We start from the raw sequence: 21,468 nt of genomic DNA on the forward strand, positions 1-21,468 counted from the left end.
AGACAAGGATGTGTGATGTCACCGTGGTTGTTTAATATATTTATAGATGGGGTTGTAAGAGAAGTAAATGCGAGGGTCTTGGCAAGAGGCGTGGAGTTAAAAGATAAAGAATCACACACAAAGTGGGAGTTGTCACAGCTGCTCTTTGCCGATGACACTGTGCTCTTGGGAGATTCTGAAGAGAAGTTGCAGAGATTGGTGGATGAATTTGGTAGGGTGTGCAAAAGAAGAAAATTAAAGGTGAATACAGGAAAGAGTAAGGTTATGAGGATAACAAAAAGATTAGGTGATGAAAGATTGAATATCAGATTGGAGGGAGAGAGTATGGAGGAGGTGAACGTATTCAGATATTTGGGAGTGGACGTGTCAGCGGATGGGTCTATGAAAGATGAGGTGAATCATAGAATTGATGAGGGAAAAAGAGTGAGTGGTGCACTTAGGAGTCTGTGGAGACAAAGAACTTTGTCCTTGGAGGCAAAGAGGGGAATGTATGAGAGTATAGTTTTACCAACGCTCTTATATGGGTGTGAAGCGTGGGTGATGAATGTTGCAGCGAGGAGAAGGCTGGAGGCAGTGGAGATGTCATGTCTGAGGGCAATGTGTGGTGTGAATATAATGCAGAGAATTCGTAGTTTGGAAGTTAGGAGGAGGTGCGGGATTACCAAAACTGTTGTCCAGAGGGCTGAGGAAGGGTTGTTGAGGTGGTTCGGACATGTAGAGAGAATGGAGCGAAACAGAATGACTTCAAGAGTGTATCAGTCTGTAGTGGAAGGAAGGCGGGGTAGGGGTCGGCCTAGGAAGGGTTGGAGGGAGGGGGTAAAGGAGGTTTTGTGTGCGAGGGGCTTGGACTTCCAGCAGGCATGCGTGAGCGTGTTTGATAGGAGTGAATGGAGACAAATGGTTTTTAATACTTGACGTGCTGTTGGAGTGTGAGCAAAGTAACATTTATGAAGGGATTCAGGGAAACCGGCAGGCCGGACTTGAGTCCTGGAGATGGGAAGTACAGTGCCTGCACTCTGAAGGAGGGGTGTTAATGTTGCAGTTTAAAAACTGTAGTGTAAAGCACCCTTCTGGCAAGACAGTGATGGAGTGAATGATGGTGAAAGTTTTTCTTTTTCGGGCCACCCTGCCTTGGTGGGAATCGGCCGGTGTGATAATAAATAAAAAATAAAAAAAAATATATATATATATATATGTCGTGCCGAATATGTAAAACTGGTCAATTAGCAAGAACTCATTTAAAATTAAGTCCTTTCCAAAAACTTTTTCTTATACGTTTAAAAATATATTTTTTTCATTAACGTTAATGTTAAATTTTTTAATTTTGCACCAAAAGAAACTTAGAAAACTTACCTAACCTTGTTATAACAAGAGCAATTTATTTTAGCCTAACCCAACTAAATATATTTTAGATTTGTTTACAGTAATTTAATACTAAACAAACACAATGAAATATACTTTTTTCGTTATGTTCAGAATGATTTGGGCGAAATTATTGCATACACAAATTTTCGCTTGTCCTATATGGCAAGATGAGCGTTGCTGTTTAAGCCAAGATCGCAAGTTCTGCCTCATCGACACCATGCCCAGCCCTTCTAGGGTAGGGTAGGTGCCTGAGCCAGAGCTTGCAGCTCACAAGACTGTCATTCCCATTAGCCCCCTTGGGGCGGGGATGGCAGACCAGAGAGGCCTAGCTTCTCCCTACGAGCCCCGTGAGGGGGAATGTGGCTAGGCCTGGGGACAGTTGGTCCCAAAGATAATGGGGTACTTGTGCCTCCTCCCATGGGAGACTTAGGTCTCAGACACTCCCTAGAGAGGGAGCCAAGGCCGGGCCACCACTTGGAAAAGGCCCGGGCCGGGAGAATACCGGCGAATCTTTAATAATAATAATTTCTTCCTATTCGGCACAACATATATATATATATATATATATATATATATATATATATATATATATATATATATATATATATATATATATATATATATAATAATGTCCAGACTAGCAACCCTTCAGAGACACCTCCATGTAAACATTACAAGATATGGCAAAACTCATCATCGTTGATTCATGATCAGATATCTAAAATGTTGAGGTTGCCTCTACATTTTCACAGACTACATGAATGATCTGTTTTTAAAGATTTCAAACCAGTTATGACCATTTTTAAGTCTTAATCATATATTATTTTTGATCGTGTTGCTTATTGCACTGTATACAACTATATGATGTAAGTGCATTTTTTTAGTGGTAATTAGATATCAACTTTTTAAGTTTGCATTACTTACTGTACTGTGTACAGCAACTATATGAAGTAACTGTAAAATATGAAATGACTAGTATTTCTATTTAATGATGTAACACTGTAATAATATTTTTTGCGCTACCGCTCACAGGATAATCATGGAGGTGCACACTGAACTAGCCACTCAAGCGGCACAGCTAAACACAACAACTGCTAATTAATATTTTAAAGCCTAACTGTTTTAGTCAATGGAAAACATGCCAAGGCTATTAAGGTGTGTGCAGGGTTCGCTAGCTGGGCTCAAGATAGTGATCTGTGAGCCATGACAGACACATGGAGGGCACTTTCCTGTATTTCTACCACATCTAAATAAATACCCGAAAACAACTAGGAGATAAATTGAGTGGATAAAGGTGAAAGTCAAGATACAAGACAAAGAGGAAAGGCAATAAACAAACGAAGACACCAGAAAATAATGGAACAGAAAGAAGAGGGTGTAGAATAATCAAAGAGGATAATAAAGGGTGGAAACAAAAATATTCCTTTATATTTTAAAAAATTACTAAACTGCAGAAGTATTACAAGAGACAAAAGAATTAGAGACAGTTGACAAAATTTGGGAAAAGAGGAAAGAGAAAGATTCTGATGTTTTACAGGATTCTGAAAGCTGAGGGACATGATAACGATATACAAAATACTGAGAGGAATTGACAAGGTGGACAAAGACAGGATGTTCCAGAGATGGGACACAGCAACAAGGGGACACAGTTGGAAGTTGAAGACACAGATGAATCACAGGGATGTTAGGAAGTATTTCTTCAGCCACAGAATAGTCAGGAAGTGGAATAGTTTGGGAAGCGATGTAGTGGAGGCAGGATCCATACATAGCTTTAAGCAGAGGTATGATAAAGCTCACGGTTCAGGGAGTGACCTAGTAGCGACCAGTGAAGAGGCGGGGCCAGGAGCTTGGACTCGACTAAGTGAGTACAACTAGGTGAGTGCAATCAAAATAGGATTAGATTTTAGATTTTGCCACCGAAGTGGCTAGTTTATTGTGCACCCCATATCCATCCTGTGGACGGTAGATTTTAGATTTTGCCACCGAAGTGGCTAGTTTATTGTGCACCCCATATCCATCCTGTGGACGGTAGCGCGAGAGCATATGGATACACAAAAGGCCTAGGAACTAGGCCCCAAAGGGTTAACAGGAATACATATGGATTTATATCTACATATCTATAGTTCACTTATCTGTTACAAACAAATTTAGGAAATTTGCTTAGTATATCTGGTATCTTATTTTCATTAATAAGATATCTTGACATGTCACATAGGTTATTATACTGTCTGTCTCTGTATTCCTCAATAAGTGGACAATTAAGCACATAGTGTTCAAGAGAGTGACCATATGCCTGATCACATAATTTACATTTAGTTTGATCATCAACTGTGTGTCTCCCAAACTGCCAGAAGTACTTGTAACCAAGCCTAAGCCTGGCCACTACAACATCAGTCAGTCTGTTCACATTGCAAGTTGCTCCATAAACATACTTATCTACGTTCATGTTATCATAGTGGGTTATAGATCTACTCAGGCTTCTAACTGCATTCCTATAACAATCATTTTCATTATTTACTTCTCTCCTAATATTATTCCTAATGCTAGACACAGTTATACCAAAGTTATATTCTACATTCTCCTTCTCGATACTCTTCTTGGCTAACATATCAACTTTATCATGAAGGAGTAATCCAATGTGTGATGGGATCCATAGCAATTGTACATTAATTCCTTTGTCCCTAATTTTTGAGTATCTATACCTGGCTTCCCCAATGAGCATGTTGTTGGAGTCATTATATGAGCCAAGAGCTTTCAATGATGACATAGAATCAGTAATGATGATAGAGTCAAGCTCAGTGTCATAGGTTAGCTTTAGCGCCATTAGGATTGCAAACAATTCAGTTTGCAGTGTAGACGCCCAGTTGTTAATTCTTATGCCTAACTCAACAAATTTATTATCGTTCTTAACTAGGGAGGTGGCAACAAGAGCAGATGCAGCCCTGCCAGAAGACTCCTGTTTAGATCCATCAGTGTATATAACTTGTGATAACTTGTTACTACCAGCTAGGTGAGAAATTTCTTCTTGAGCAGTTGCTCTAACAAGAGATTTAAGGAAGGGATTACTAGCAATGAGCTTCTTGGGAGGGACTTGTAGGTATGTGATATTAAATGAACACATCTTCCATGGAGGGGTGAAATGCTCTTGTTGCCTACAGTGATACAGTTCATGCAGGTTATAAAACTTAATGCAATTGCACGTTTTCACAATCCATTTAGATCTGTGTGTATTTACCTCTAGACACTTGGTAAGATTCACTGTGACAGTGTCTGGTTCGTTTCTCAACATTCTAATACCGAGTACAGTGTTAATTTCAACAATCCTATCACTGATACTAGAAATACCAAGCTCCTTCCTCATGTTAAGAACTTTTGTAGATCTGGGACAGCCAAGAATAATCCTGAGAGCTTCATTTTGCATTAACTCCAAGGGTCGGAGAGAACTTTCTCTAGCTAATATCAACATGGGAGCAGCATAATCAATTAAGGACCTAACATAGGCTATGTACATCATTCTCACGATTCTCACATTTGCACCATAGTTGAGATTGTAGCCAGCAACAGCTTTGAGAGCATTTAGCCTAGCTTTACATTTCTTGTTTAGTTGTGGTATAGTGGATTTGTTAAAGGGTACATCTACACCAAGATATCTGTAAGTTTTAACGTAGCTAATGATTTCACCCTGCAAATAGATGGGTGGGGGATGTCGTTTGCTTGTTAATATCTTAGTTTTAGAGGAAGATATTATGAGGCCTAGTCGATTACAAATTGCTTGAACTTCATTAAGAATGGTATTCATCTTCTTATGCCCTGTTGTATGGATCATGATATCATCAGCATAGCTTATAGCTATATGTTTAGGTGAGGCAGGTAGAGCATTTAGGAGAGCATTAATCAGAATATTAAATAGCATGGGACTAAGAACTCCTCCCTGCGGTGTACCTAAAGACATTTCTTTAGAATCACTTCTGAAGCCTTGGTAAAGGACAGAGGATACTCTATTTGAAAGGTATCCTATTATCCAGCAGAGTAAGCTACCACCTATATTCATTTTGGCTAGTTCATGTAGTATAACGGTTCTGTTCGCAATATCAAATGCAGATTTTAGATCAAGAAAAGTGGTAAAACTAGTAGAGGTGTGTGCAGTGAGAAAGGTGGAAATACAGTTCTGCACACTTTTACCTTTCATGAACCCATAGAGGTAGGGGGAAAGTTGATGTCTGATTCTGTAGTACAGTCTGTTAAGCATCATTCTTTCAAAAGTTTTACAAAGACAACTACTTAAGGAGATCGGCCTAAATGTATCAGGCTGTTGGGGCTTAGGGATAGGCACAATGAGACTATTGGTCCAGGAAGTAGGAAGAACGCCCTCAATGTAACTGAGATTATACAGTGCCAACAAAGGGTTATCAGGCACGTGCCTTAGAGTTCTGAGAATATCATAGGTTATACCATCCTCTCCAGGAGCAGTTGATCGACCTTTGGTTAATGCATTATCTAATTCATACTCGGTAAAGAGGCAATCACTCTCATCAATATTTTGGCTCATAAAATTAATCAGTTTCAACATTTCTTCAGAAGTACTCTAAATTTTTTCTAATATGAGATGGAAGGCTTTCATGCCTGGATGTTTTGGACCAGTCATTTATGAGGTCATTTGCTTTTTCAAGAGGAAAAGGATGAGCAACATTGCCAGTCTTTTTCCTGGTTATTTTATTTATACCTTTCCAAGCCAAACTCAAAGGGGTGGACCTATTTAATCCACTAACAAACTGTTCCCATTCCTGTTGCCTAAGTTCTTCCTTTCTATTCCTTGCATTTGTTAGTGCAGCTTGGAACGTTCTGAGCAGGTCTGGGGTTCTACATTCACGGTATGCTTTACCAATCCTCCTAGCTGCATGTGTTAGATTGCGTAGCTGTGGATCATTATAGTATTTACATTGGTTTTTATTGTTATTTATAGTGGAGGGTTTTTGTTTCCTATTCCTGCCCACTTGATCTGTGAGAACACTCTCAATAGTGGTAATTAAATTATCATTAAATTTTTGTGTGCCAATGGGCTCGTAATTCTTATACCATTGATCCAAGTGGTTAATAAAGTTGTCTCTGTGTTCTGGTTTGAGAATAAGTTTCCTCCTTCTGTATTTAGCTCCTTGATTGCTGGAGATGTGATCAAGATTGACAGTTGTTAGTCTTGGGAAGTGATCAGATAGAAGATCAACTATGACAGAGTCATGCATCGTATATGATGTATTAAATCCAAGACACAGATCTAGTATGCCACCATATATGTGAGTAGGCTCAGTAGTGCCCACAATTCGAACATTATCATGCTCATTTAGCAATCTCACTACTTTAGTTCCATTGGTGTTTGTTATAGACCCACCAATATTCTTATGTCTGGCATTAAAATCTCCAAGAATGATGGTAGGTTCACTATTGATGCGATCTGGTAAAGCATCAGGTCGAAGCTGGTTCGCTGGGGCATAGAGATTAAAAATGTTTATGGAAAAATCGCCTGCATATACTTTGACACCATGATACTGCATGTTAACTCGACTCTGCAAGGAAAGGAGTGAATGTGGCAAGATAAGAGATAAAATAAGATTTCGTTCGGATTTTTAACCCCGGAGGGTTAGCCACCCAGGATAACCCAAGAAAGTCAGTGCGTCATCGAGGACTGTCTAACTTATTTCCATTGGGGTCCTTAATCTTGTCCCCCAGGATGCGACCCACACCAGTCGACTAACACCCAGGTACCTATTTGCTGCTAGGTGAACAGGACAACAGGTGTAAGGAAACGTGTCGAATGTTTCCACCCGCCGGGAATCGAACCCGGGCCCTCCGTGTGTGAAGCGGGAGCTTTAGCCACCAGGCCACCGGGCCTGGTGGCTCTTTCTGACATACATCACACAACAGTTGGTTGACCTTAGGTTATAAGCTGCATATCCAGGCAAGTTTGGTGGAGGTGCTCCATCTTTCAATCTACATTCCTGCAAACAGATGACATCAATATTCTTGGTTGCACTAATATGATGTAAGTCAGGCAACCGCTTCCTGATGGAAGCAATGTTCCATGAAAAGATTTGTAATGTATCCATTGTAGTGAGTTATTACAATCTCTTGCTCATAAGATGGTAAAACTATTATGCTTTGACTACAGTGTGCAGATACTTAAGAGCAAATAGCATAGTTTGTACGTCTTTATCTTCAGGACCTTTATTTTTAAGCAAGAGTTATGGGCTTCTGACTCACAAATTGCTGGAAGCTGAACGGAGATTGCTGCACTTTTGACATCATCACCATGCTCAAGAGCATCATCCTGATTATATATATTTATTAAACTTGTCAGGATCTGTTCAAGATGCTCAATTTTTTTCTGGAAAGTTGTTATAATATGAGGAAGGTCAGGCGAATCCAATGCCTCTCCGGAGGATGGCACTTCTGGGTTAGTGCTTCCTTTAACACCTATCACCTTAACAGGTACCATGGTTACATTAGTGTTCTCTGTTTCATCATTCATTGCAGGTAGGTCCTGTGCATCTGACTCATCTCCAATTTCCAGGGAGGTTACCTGTGTGGTGTCCGTCTGACTGTTGTAGTTGTGTGTATTGGGAGAAATGACAAACTCATCCCCAAATTCAGGTGTAGCCATAGCGCGAGAGCATATGGATACACAAAAGGCCTAGGAACTAGGCCCCAAAGGGTTAACAGGAATACATATGGATTTATATCTACATATCTATAGTTCACTTATCTGTTACAAGCAAATTTAGGAAATTTGCTTAGTATATCTGGTATCTTATTTTCATTAATAAGATATCTTGACATGTCACATAGGTTATTATACTGTCTGTCTCTGTATTCCTCAATAAGTGGACAATTAAGCACATAGTGTTCAAGACAGTGACCATATGCCTGATCACATAATTTACATTTAGTTTGATCATCTGTGTGTCTCCCAAACTGCCAGAAGTACTTGTAACCAAGCCTAAGCCTGGCCACTACAACATCAGTCAGTCTGTTCACATTGCAAGTTGCTCCATAAACATACTTATCTACGTTCATGTTATCATAGTGGGTTATAGATCTACTCAGGCTTCTAACTGCATTCCTATAACAATCATTTTCATTATTTACTTCTCTCCTAATATTATTCCTAATGCTAGACACAGTTATACCAAAGTTATATTCTACATTCTCCTTCTGGGTACACTTCTTGTCTAACATATCAACTTTATCATGAAGGAGTAATCCAGTGTGTGATGGGATCCATAGCAATTGCACATTGATTCCTTTGTCCCTAATTTTTGAGTATCTATACCTGGCTTCCCCAATGAGCATGTTGTTGGAGTCATTATATGAGTCAAGAGCCTTCAATGATGACATAGAATCAGTAATGATGATAGAGTCAAGCTCAGTGTCATAGGTTAGCTTTAGCGCCATTAGGATTGCAAACAATTCAGTTTGCAGTGTAGACGCCCAGTTGTTAATTCTTATGCCTAACTCAACAAATTTATTATCGTTCTTAACTAGGGAGGTGGCAACAAGAGCAGATGCAGCCCTGCCAGAAGACTCCTGTTTAGATCCATCAGTGTAAATGGGAGAACTAGAAAAACGTAGGTTTAAGGAAATTGGTTGAATCAAATAAAGTGCAGGAACAGTGGAGGAAAAAATGGTAAATAATAATTTGTTTAGGTATTTCTGAAACAAATGTCATCCACTCTAGTCATATTTTTTTCTTGAAATCATAAATTTGTGAGAAAGAACTTATGGACAAAACTGCAAGTCTAAAGAAACCTCACAGGATGTCACGATTACCCAGGTAGACAGACCAGAAGGAAGAACAGAGTTAATGAATATAAAATGCCAAGACAGGAAAGCTGGGAGGCAAAATACACCATCTGGGGGAAATTCACTCGAACCTCAACGAGGACAGCAGAAAGTGTGAAAATCTAAGACAGCTTCTCCACTCTGACACGTTTATCATCAGACAAACAACCATCCTCCCTCCTTCCCTACAAATATTTCCCGGCTTCACAAATGACATCCTCTATCCTCCTCACAAATGCCAGTATCTAACTAACCTCAACTATAATTTGCAAAATAAGTATTGGTCCCTGTTAATTCAGACAGCAATTTATGAAATCGCCACCGAAAATTGTATAAAGACTCCTAACACGAGGTTCTAGCCGTTGTTGCTACATGACAGCAACTAAACAATGCCTGGTTTTCACTACAATGTCGTGCAAGCCAAAAATCACCTCATTTTAAGGCTTGTTTTCTCACTTCAAGGGAAAAAGTCTGTAGTTTAGAATCTGTTGTTTGTAATGAAGTTTTTTTAATAAAATTGGTTGTGCTTTTTTTCTGCTACTGGTCTTCAAAATGGGCCTAAAATTCACCCTGAGGTCCGTGAGGGCCTTTATAGATACCATTAGCACATGAACTAAAAAAAGTTTGGTATCTGATATTTTAGGATTGTGACGATGTCCACTTGGGTAGCTGGCTAAAATAATGTCATATTAAAATAATATTTTCCTTTTGAGATATAGGCAGCTGGACTCAAGATTCAATTTTATGCGACAGATTTTTACCTACTTTGGCTTCATACTGTGAAAAAAAGGTAAAAGATGTAAGTTTTAGGACTGTGATTTTTTACCTCAGCTCCAGAAGTTGTATAGGCATGTATACTTACACAACTTTTACTCTTCTGTATCTGCCACAACAATAACCTGAATATTGGTGATTGTGTGCTGCTGCAGGTTGGTGAAATATTCACCTTCTTCCACTCTGAGAGCCATAACATTACTACTGTTGTATATCATTAACTATAACTTTCCCAAAGTTAGTAAGACATATACCAACCTTCATGTAAAATTTCATCGAAATTGGAGATGGTCAGGTGGGGACCCCTGGTCCACTTGACATGGAATGACCCACTAGAGAGGACATGACAAGATACACAATGACTTCGAAGGAGCAGATCAACAGAAAGACAAGTGGGTCCTGGAAACTCAGTAAGTGTAATTAAGAGAATTGGGGGTGAAAGCGGACCAAAGATGAAGTACAAATTGGGGCAAAAAATATATAATGAGCTAGGAATGTAAATAGTCACAGTGTGAGACCTGCCAACAGAGTCATCATACTCAATACTCACCGCCTCGCTTACATATCTTTTCATGCTTTGAGTTTCACAGACTGAGACAGCAGAGGCTGCAAACTTCGAGCAATGTGAAGGACCCTGGGATAAGTATAGTACTCAGAATATAGGTGGACATCATAGTCACCAGCATACGTGCGTTTAGGAAACCTTAAAATGCCATTCACGATAAAAACTGGTGATCAGAATAAGAGGCAGAGAGACAATTTGAATATACAAATGGGCAACGGGGGCATCAGAAAATACTTCAGCCTGAGGGTGATTAAGAAGTGGAATGGCACACATGAAGAAGTGGAAGAAGCAAACTCCGCCGTATACAGATTAAACTTGGAGGATAGACATGACAGGGCCCATGTGGCAGAGAATTAATGAAATTTGGGGTATGTAATTACTGGTGAGGTTAGAAGCTCAGCCTCGATCACCGCAATCACAACTTTGTGAGCACACCTGAGTTAAAACACTGCACAATCGTGCTCATCTCACCTTGTGCTTAACAAAAGCTAGTTTCCTGTGATGATGATGTGGCTTGGGGGAAAGAGACAGCCCGTGGAGAGGGTGGTAAGACATCGTGGCTCTTCTTCGTTCACACTAAACCACACTTCATGTCTTAAGCAAACACTAATTCTCCTTCCATTTTCATAAATTTAATGGATGAGGTTTGCATATTTCTTTTTCTATTTTGCATTGACTGGAAAGTGTATATCTGATTTTCTTGCTGTATAAAAGATGAAAATATCTGTCATAACTGGGAGCTGATTGTTGTCCCGTCTGAAAGTTGTTTTTACACGACTGAATGCAGTGGATTATGCCGGGATTATTTATCACAAGTAGGATCTGTTACGTCTGGACGCAGGGACTGATCCAGCAACCTTTCTGACGAGCATTAAAAATCTCCCCAACTAAATCCCATAATATAATAGTTACTGGTTAAGAAAGTTCCATCTGGAACTGGATGAAGTTCGTACAGTTTTAGTCACGTTTGTAAAGTTTCTTGAGTCTGGAAACTGCCTGTTACTGCTGAACGTTGTCTTCCCAGTGTGGACCTTGTTCAGTTTCTTTTTTTACTTGTAAACTTTATTTAATTATCATCTATAGAGACTATCACATTTAGAAGTTATTTATCAAGTGTGAACGCTCTTTATCCTGTCTGGAAAATGTCACGCATAAAAGACGTTATTAAGAGGTTTGTAAAACAAAGACTTATATAGTCAAAAACATTAACTCCTATACTCGATGCTGGTCCATTATGAACCGAAAAATCGTCCAATTTGTATATACAATTTGTGGGTGAGTTTTGAAAATATCTAACTTCGGCACTGCCACCTCTGAACGCAGTGTTGTTTTCAATGTCTCGTGTTAACAGCACACTTGTGAATGTGTATGTGGACACCGAGGAGAGAGCTAACACAAGTGACCAACCGAAGCCTGTCACTGAATGATGGAAACCCGCCAGACCCTGCCTACTTGTACCCTCAACCCTGCCACCTCCCACCTTCTCTCCTCCTTTTCTTTCATCGCCTCCTTTCTCCTCTCTAACCTTCTGGCTCTCTAATCTCCCCCCCCCATCATCATTCCTTTCTCCCTTCTTCCCCCAACTTATCATTATATTCAACCTCATCCTCCACCTTTGACGTCAGTTGGGTACTCCCTGTGTACCGAAGGTCCATGATTGTAGCCGGGGGAGTGTAATGGCTCTTGGTTGGTATATCAATAAGCACCAACGTCACCCATCAGACACCATTCAGGTATCGAACTATGCAACCATCAGGATTTACATATCAAAACATGAGGCAAAAATCTATAAGTAATTTACAGGTTGATTTACAAGTGAATTCCTAATACCTGGTTATATCACGGAATATGTTGGAGGTGAGAGGCTGGGGTGTCGTGTACGTAACACAGCAACGCAAGAGTACACAGGCGTATAAGGGATAACACGAGAGTATATAGGAGTGCAGGGGAGTACATAAAAATAAAAAGTAAATAACAAACAGTATATGATCAGTATATTGATCAGGCCCTGATCCATCATGAGGCCTGGTCACAGACCGGGCCGCGGGGGCGTTGACCCCCGAAAACCTCTCCAGGTATATGTTAGTACATAATAATATATAGGGGTACATGATAATACATTAGAGTGCATATTGTTTGAGAACACTTACGAATGCATGAAATAATGAGTACATAAAAGTACAAAAGATTATATAAGAGTACATCAGTGTATAGGGATATATGAGAGTACATCAGAGTTTCTAGGGATATATGAGAATATGTAAGAACACATGATAGTACATGAGAGTGCAAGGTTATGAAAAATAGGAAAGGGCTAAGAAGACCAGAATGGAGTGCAATCACAGGAGACATAGACTTCAGGTGTCACTCAAGAAGGAGGACCTCAGGGTGAGCATAGAATCTGAACCGCACATCAGACATATAACTTCTGCAACATACGTGCGACTGACATCTCTAAAATTAACCTTCAAAAATCTCAACAAACAATCCTTCACGACACTATGTACGACTTGTATCAGTTCCAACTTGAAGTATGCAGCACGGTATGGAATCCACACCTGATCGAGCATTTCATGAAACTTGAAAAAGTGTGGAGGTTTGCAAAGGGACTAATCACAGAGGTAAGAGTTATGAGACATAAGGAAATATTAAAGGAACTAAACATGATGACACTAGAGAACTGAAGTTCCAGACATGATAACGATGAATAAAACATGTAGATGAATTGTTAAAGTGGACATGGGGAGGCTGTTCAAGAGGAAGGAAACAGGTATACGAGGGCACAGTTGGAAGATAAAATTACAGAATAGTCAAAAAGATTTCAGGAAGTATTTTCTCAGCATAAGAGTGATCAGAAAAATTTTCCTCGGCTTCAGAGTAGTCAGGGAGAACAATGACTTGGACAACAAAGTGGTAGATCCCGGACCTATACTCATCTTTAAGACTAGATATAATAGGGCTCATGAAGCCAGGAGAAAGTGAACCCAGCAACAGCCAGTTAAAGAGGCAGGACCAGGAGCCGAGCCTGAGACTCTACCTCTGCAACTATAAATAGGAGAGTATACATGCGGGGTGCGCTGAAAGGAAAGGGTTACCTGGAGTTTACCTGGAGAGAGTTCCGGGGGTCAACGCCCCCGCGGCCCAGTCTGTGACCAGGCCTCCTGGTGGATCAGAGCCTGATCAACCAGGCTGTTGCTGCTGGCTGCACGCAAACTAACGTACGAGCCACAGCCCGGCTGATCAGGAACTGACTTTAGGTGCTTGTCCAGTGCCAGCTTGAAGACTGCCAGGGGTCTGTTGGTAATCCCCCTTATGTGTGCTGGGAGGCAGTTGAACAGTCTCGGGCCCCTGACACTTATTGTATGGTCTCTTAACGTGCTAGTGACACCCCTGCTTTTCATTGGGGGGATGGTGCATCGTCTGCCAAGTCTTTTGCTTTCGTAGTGAGTGATTTTCGTGTGCAAGTTCGGTACTAGTCCCTCTAGGATTTTCCAGGTGTATATAATCATGTATCTCTCCCTCCTGCGTTCCAGGGAATACAGGTTTAGGAACCTCAAGCGCTCCCAGTAATTGAGGTGTTTTATCTCCGTTATGCGCGCCGTGAAAGTTCTCTGTACATTTTCTAGGTCGACAATTTCACCTGCCTTGAAAGGTGCTGTTAGTGTGCAGCAATATTCCAGCCTAGATAGAACAAGTGACCTGAAGAGTGTCATCATGGGCTTGGCTTAGGTTAGGTTAGGTTGGCTTGGGTTAGAGAGGAGGAGGAGTAGGGTGATGGAGGTGATAGGTCTTATAAGCTCAGGCAAAAGGGAGAGTGACAGATCCGTCTGGCCTGCAACAGAAGCAAGAGAACACCTAAGGAAAAGCACTTATGAAATAAGGGGAACACAAAGAACAAAGGCAACACTCTGGGAGCACACAGGCAAACTAATTCAATGCTAATACACTAGAGAAATAAACGGGACACTGTTCGCTGTAAACAGTACATTCTGCTTGAGACACATATGAGGAACAATGCTATTAATAAGTTATAGTATTCTCAAGTACTTACTAATTAGTAGCTGCATCTTCACAGCCAGTACACAAGGCTCTTTGTTCTGCCTCGACCTACCTGCCTACCTACCTACACACTCAGTCTTCCTCACTCCTATATTCCATACTATTCTCTTCCATTTTCTTACCCCCTCTCCCTTCTATTCCTCTCTCTCCCTTCTTTCTTACCCCTAATCCTCCCCATTCCTTCTGTCTTCCCTCCTTCTCTATATTTCCACGTTGCACACAGGTTCCAGTGACAGTTATTCAATACTCAATATGTCCCTGACACCAGTGCGCAACCCCACAAATTATTCAAGGCAACACTGTTGTAACCATATTCAGAGTTACACTGTTACATTTATAGCTGTAACCATATTCCGAGTTACTCTGTTACATTTATAGCTTTAACCATATTCAGAGTTACTCTGTTATGTTTATAGCTGTAACCATATTCAGAGTTACACTGTTACATTTATAGCTGTAACCATATTCAGAGTTACACTGTTACATTTATAGCTGTAACCATATTCAGGGTCACAATTTCATTGCTGTAACCATGTACAATGTACATATTATTATTATTATTATCATTATATTCAGGAGCTGTATAACCCGTAGCGGGTCATACAGCACCTGAAGGAAGTAATCAGGTTCGATCCAGAGAACAAAGTACATACTGGTGTAATCCTTCAGATGATTGATCCTAGATGTTATGTTTGCAGCCACGAATTATTTGACATCGAGATCAATAAAATTTATGAAATAGCTTCTAACCTCCAGTACCTCAAAGAGCTTTTTGACAAAACTTCCACAAAACGGTAAAAACGACTATTTTAACACAGACCCCCACGGTAGATGTCCGACGACATCATCTTACAATGAGACCTCCTCATATCTCGCACATCAACATGCTCAACATAAAAACGCAATTTAAAAAGTGTTGATAAAAACTCCGCTGAAGTGTAAACAACTCTCAAACAGTTAGATTGGACAAACAAGTAACTTAAACCTAAGTTAAAACAATACGATTTTTTATATAACTAGACTAAAGTGAATGCCTTGTATATTCCATGTGATCTAATTTCATCCTTAAAATTCATTTTATCCGCCTTATATTTCCATCTTGAAACCTAACTAAAACATTACTAAAATGTTCCTGATCAGCCGGGCTGTGGCTCGTACGTTAGTTTGCGTGCAGCCAGCAGCAACAGCCTGGTTGATCAGGCTCTGATCCACCAGGAGGCCTGGTCACAGACCGGGCCGCGGGGGCGTTGACCCCCGGAACTCTCTCCAGGTAAACTCCAGGTAAACATCTTCAGTCTCCCGTTTTTATAACCAAAATCAACGTCTTCCTCTGTTTGTTATATATATATATATATATATATATATATATATATATATATATATATATATATATATATATATATATATATATATATATATATATAAATAACCTGCAATAATATAATCCATACTCACTTTAGGAGCATTTACCAGCAACTTTCAAGGCCTATATGTGTATATTCCAAGCCATATAACCGCATACTAAGTACGTCTAGAAACCTCCCCTCCGCATTCTTCTTACTGTATTCTTCCAAGTCAAGCTGGCAGAACTCACTGCCTGATGATTATGGCCCTTCCTGCGTGACTGAATATGGTAAAGTAACATAGCTCTCTTTTGTTCCCACTATATGTCTATCACAGAGAAAGTATTATAGGAGCACACTGCTGATGTACACAATTTTGTTGATAAAAAAAATAAAATCTTTCAACAAAGCCGTAATCAAATAAAACTGCTACGGTGTCCTGGTGGATTTTCAGAAAGGTCTCCCGATCGACCTTTCCAAGACGGCAGTCACGTATTGGAAGGACTCTATGACTAAAATTTATTCATGAAATTCGCCTATGTTGACCTTTTTTGACAAAAATGGATCGAAGTAATCTGTAAGTACATTTTGGGCTATTCCTTTTGTCAAACTACTTTCAGAAGAAATGATAATAATAATAACACACGAACACTCTATGTGAGCACCACTACTGTCTTTAGACTGACAAAACCCATACAAAAGATTTAATATATTTGTTTTTTGTAACTCGTTTCGTCGACCATGGCCACCGCGGCTCGGTCCCAGATCAGGCCTCATAAATTGGAAATTAATATTAAAGGAATAAGAGCCGTTAAGAAAGACACACAGGAAAAAAAAGACTAAATGTATACTGAATATAAGTACAGGTTTATAAGATTTACTTGACAAATGGTATGTTCAAGAAGGGGAAATAATAAACCCGAGTTACTGACGGTATTAAACATTTCAGAGACTTTTGTTTCACAGGTGAAGAATATTGTAGTACCTACGTAGATGACCGCTGTTTATCATGCTGCTGGAGTCCTACACTGTCTCCAGTTAACGTTCACAATATATGTGGGTTATGCACGCATCCTAGTCACTTTCTTTTGTACTTAACGATATTTTATTAAATGTTAACAATATTATCTGTATACTGCTGAAAATAAATACATTATCTGTATTTTGTATTATTGTGTGTGATAAAGAGGGATAGAAAGAGACAGATGAAGAGCTTACGGGAAAAATGGAGAAGGAAGAGAGAGGGAGAGAGAGAGAGATGAAGGAAGAGGAAAAGGGAAGGAGTAAGCTAATATTTAAACATAATGAAGAAGTGGGATGAGGAGGAAGCTGTAAAGGGAAAGAGCTGGGATATTTTATTTATTAAAGTAAATATTGTTCTGACGCGCAGGGTTTTAATCATATTATGATCCGCTCAGGAAAGTTTTCTAGTCATGTGACTGAGTCTTTCCGTTGTCTTACCGACCCACACCGTAAAATACGCATATTATATTATAAGCTATTTATGTCTGAGAAGGAGTTATAAATAATACGAGCGAAATATGAGGGGTAAAGGTCGTTTAATAGAGGTAGAAAGAAGAGGAAGGCTGAAAGTGAAGATAGAGTAGACATCGTCATAATGGTTCTCGCCCATCGACTCACTTTATTTCTCTCTCTCTCGCTCCGTAATTGAACAATTGATTTATTGAGTTAATGACCTTTCTTCACTTATCCTTTTTCAAGAGCCTCGTGCAGAAGCTGGGTGGCCTGTCCGTTAATGATGTTTATCTTCAGTGTCCAACATAGTGTCCAACATAGTGTCCAACATAGTGTCCAACATAGTGTCCAACATAGTGTCCAACATAGTGCCCAACATAGTGTCCAACATAGTGTCCAACATAGTGTCCAACATAGTGTCCAACATAGTGCCCAACATAGTGTCCAACATAGTGTCCAACATAGTGTCCAACATAGTGTCCAACATAGTGCCCAACATAGTGTCCAACATAGTGCCCAACATAGTGCCCAACATAGTGTCCAACATAGTGTCCAACATAGTGTCCAACATAGTGTCCAACATAGTGCCCAACATAGTGCCCAACATAGTGCCCAACATAGTGTCCAACATAGTGTCCAACATAGTGTCCAACATAGTGTCCAACATAGTGTCCAACATAGTGTCCAACATAGTGTCCAACATAGTGTCCAGCATAGTGTCCAACATAGTGCCCAACATAGTGCCCAACATAGTGTCCAACATAGTGTCCAACATAGTGTCCAACATAGTGCCCAACATAGTGCCCAACATAGTGTCCAACATAGTGTCCAACATAGTGTCCAACATAGTGTCCAACATAGTGTCCAACATAGTGTCCAACATAGTGTCCAACATAGTGTCCAACATAGTGCCCAACATAGTGTCCAACATAGTGTCCAACATAGTGTCCAACATAGTGCCCAACATAGTGTCCAACATAGTGTCCAACATAGTGTCCAACATAGTGTCCAACATAGTGCCCAACAGTGTCCAACATAGTGTCCAACATAGTGTCCAACATAGTGCCCAACATAGTGCCCAACATAGTGTCCAACATAGTGCCCAACATAGTGCCCAACATAGTGTCCAACATAGTGTCCAACATAGTGCCCAACATAGTGCCCAACATAGTGTCCAACATAGTGTCCAACATAGTGTCCAACATAGTGCCCAACAGTGTCCAACATAGTGTCCAACATAGTGTCCAACATAGTGCCCAACATAGTGCCCAACAGTGTCCAACATAGTGTCCAACATAGTGTCCAACATAGTGTCCAACATAGTGTCCAACATAGTGTCCAACATAGTGTCCAACATAGTGCCCAACATAGTGTCCAACATAGTGTCCAACATAGTGTCCAACATAGTGTCCAACATAGTGCCCAACATAGTGCCCAACATAGTGTCCAACATAGTGCCCAACATAGTGTCCAACATAGTGTCCAACATAGTGCCCAACATAGTGTCCAACATAGTGTCCAACAGTGTCCAACATAGTGTCCAACATAGTGCCCAACATAGTGCCCAACATAGTGTCCAACATAGTGTCCAACATAGTGTCCAACATAGTGTCCAACATAGTGTCCAACATAGTATCCAACATAGTGTCCAACAGTGCCCAACATAGTGTCCAACATGGTGTCCAACATAGTGTTCAACATAGTGTCCAACATAGTGTCCAACATAGTGTCCAACATAGTGTCCAACATAGTGTCCAACAGTGTCCAACATGGTGTCCAACATGGTGTCCAACATAGTGTTCAACATAGTGTCCAACGTAGTGTCCAACATAGTGTCCAACACAGCAAAAGGGAAAGTATCTTCTGCTTTAATGCTTCAACTTCACCTTTCTGTTTCTTCGTGTCTTTCTCTGCAAGACTCTTGATTCTCTATCTTCTTTACAATAACATCTTCATGCACTTTGTTTAGGCATGTTATTTTCTTTTATCCGCTTTCTGTTATGCTGCAGTGTAGCTAGAATGAGCGGAAAGTAACATTATCTAGACCAGGGGTTCCCAGTCCCATGAATCCCTTCCTGGGGGGAAACTTGGATATTCCAGGGATGGAGAAATATAAACAGATGAAGACAAAGTGGCCAAAGTAGTCTTCTGGATCGTTAAGAGCAGATGGTAAAGGTGAGCAACGTTAGTGTTGGAGAGAAGCTTAGAATGTGAAGGTGGTGTGTGGGTGTGGATGTGCTGAAATGAGGGTGGTGTTCGGTTAAGAGTGCTGCAGGAGTTGAGACATAGCTCTTGGCCCAACCTCTTCGCTAGTCGCTACTAGAACACTCTCTCCCCACTCTAAGAGCCTTATCATACCTCTTAAAGTTTACCTGGAGTTTACCTGGAGAAGGTTCCGGGGGTCAACGCCCCCGCGGCCCGGTCTGAGACTAGGTTTCATGGTGGATCAGGGTCTGATCAACCAGGCTTTTACTGCTGGCCGCACGCAAGCTGACGTACGAACCACAGCCCCGTTGGTCAGGTACTGGCTTTAGGTGCCTGTCCAGTGCCTTCTTGAAGACAGCCAGGGGTCTATTGGTGATCCCCCTTGTGTATGCTGGGAGGCAATTGAACAGTCTTGGACCCTGTTTCCACTACTTCACTCTCCAGATTGTTCCACTTCCTCGTAACTCTAAGGCTAAAGAAATACTTTCTAACATCCCAATGACTCATCTGAGTTTTCAACTTCCAGTTGTGTCCCCTTGATGCATAACAATGTCCTATCTTTAAAACATTCTAGCCCTATCCCATTTGTCAATTTCTCTCAGTATTTTATTTGTCATCATGTTTCCCCTATCCTTCCTATCCTCTATGTCATCAGGTTGAGTTCCCTCTCCCCATAAGACATGCCCCTTAGCTCCGGAACTAGTCTTGTTATAAACTTTTGCACTTTCTCCATTTATTGACGTGTTTGACAGGTGTGGGTTCCATATTGGTGCTGCATACTCCAATATGGGCCTGACGTACACGGTGTAGTGTCATGAATGACTCCTTACTTAGATGCGGAAACGTTATTCGCAGGTTTGCCAGGCGCCCATATACTGCAACAGCTACTTGGTTGACGCGCGCCTCAGATGTGCTCGGTATGATTCTCACCCCAAGATCCTTTTCCATGAGTGAATTTTGCAGCCTTTGACCTCTTAGGCTGTACTCCGTTTGCGATCTTCTTTGTCCTTCCCCAAGCTTCATAACTTTGTACTTGCTGGGGATAAACTTGAGCCATTTGTCAGACCAGGCTTGCAGCCTGTCCAGATCTCCTTGTAGAGCAAAAACAACATCCAGTATTGGACTCCTGCTTAGACGAGATGGGACTTATACAGATGACAGCAAACAAATGAGCGAGATACTAAAGTCCCTGTATGATTCAGCTTTTAGTAAGCCGTCAGAAATCATCATTGACTTTCTAGTAAAAGTAGGAAATGGCCTGGAAAATGTTGGAATCCCCTGGTGTAGTCAGTAGAAGCAGCAGTACTACATTCATTCGGGGCACTAAACCCGGAGGGGTCATGCAGCTCTTGGGAAAAAGGGGAGGAATTCAGGTTCGATCTAAGGAATTGGAGCACAGGTCCCGTGAGGGAAGAAACAGCAGTGGCTAGATACAAAGTTCTTTCCTTAGCGGATAACCTCAGATTAAACGACAGGATCTAGCACCAGTCTTATGCATACTATCCTCCCAAAAGGCAAGATTAGCAACACCATGAATACTGACCTTGCGGACATCAGAGTCCTTGTGTAGCGTATAGTTGTCGCTGTAGGTTTCATAGGTAGCCTGTAGAGCGTCGCAGATGGCTAGGGGTCGCGTCTCGTCTAAGATGCTTCCCGGCAGTTGTACACTCTCGTATGACGAGCTGCTGTGTAACCCCTGTAGAGGAGAAGGGGCAAACCTGAAGCCGGTGGAAGGAGACAGGTAAAGGAAATAACAATCAGTTGGGGTAAATATACAGAGAGTGCATAAGTGAGGTAGGAGTGCAAGTAAGGAAGGATAAAAGTCGTAGGGCGGGTAAGACAAGACCA

General features: G+C 40.8%; 1 protein-coding gene across 1 annotated transcript in view; it reads right to left on the bottom strand.

The window, feature by feature from the left end:
* LOC128705546 (uncharacterized) overlaps positions 1–21,468 on the bottom strand; it is a 66,463-nt gene that overhangs the window by 40,490 nt on the left and 4,505 nt on the right. Inside the window, exon 3 of the mRNA XM_070080486.1 lies at positions 21,164–21,316. Within this exon, the coding sequence (XP_069936587.1) occupies positions 21,164–21,316 (153 nt within the window). The remainder of the gene's footprint in view (positions 1–21,163; positions 21,317–21,468) is intronic.

This window comes from Cherax quadricarinatus, unplaced genomic scaffold, assembly GCF_038502225.1.
Source record: "Cherax quadricarinatus isolate ZL_2023a unplaced genomic scaffold, ASM3850222v1 Contig519, whole genome shotgun sequence".
Lineage (NCBI taxonomy): Eukaryota > Metazoa > Arthropoda > Malacostraca > Decapoda > Parastacidae > Cherax > Cherax quadricarinatus.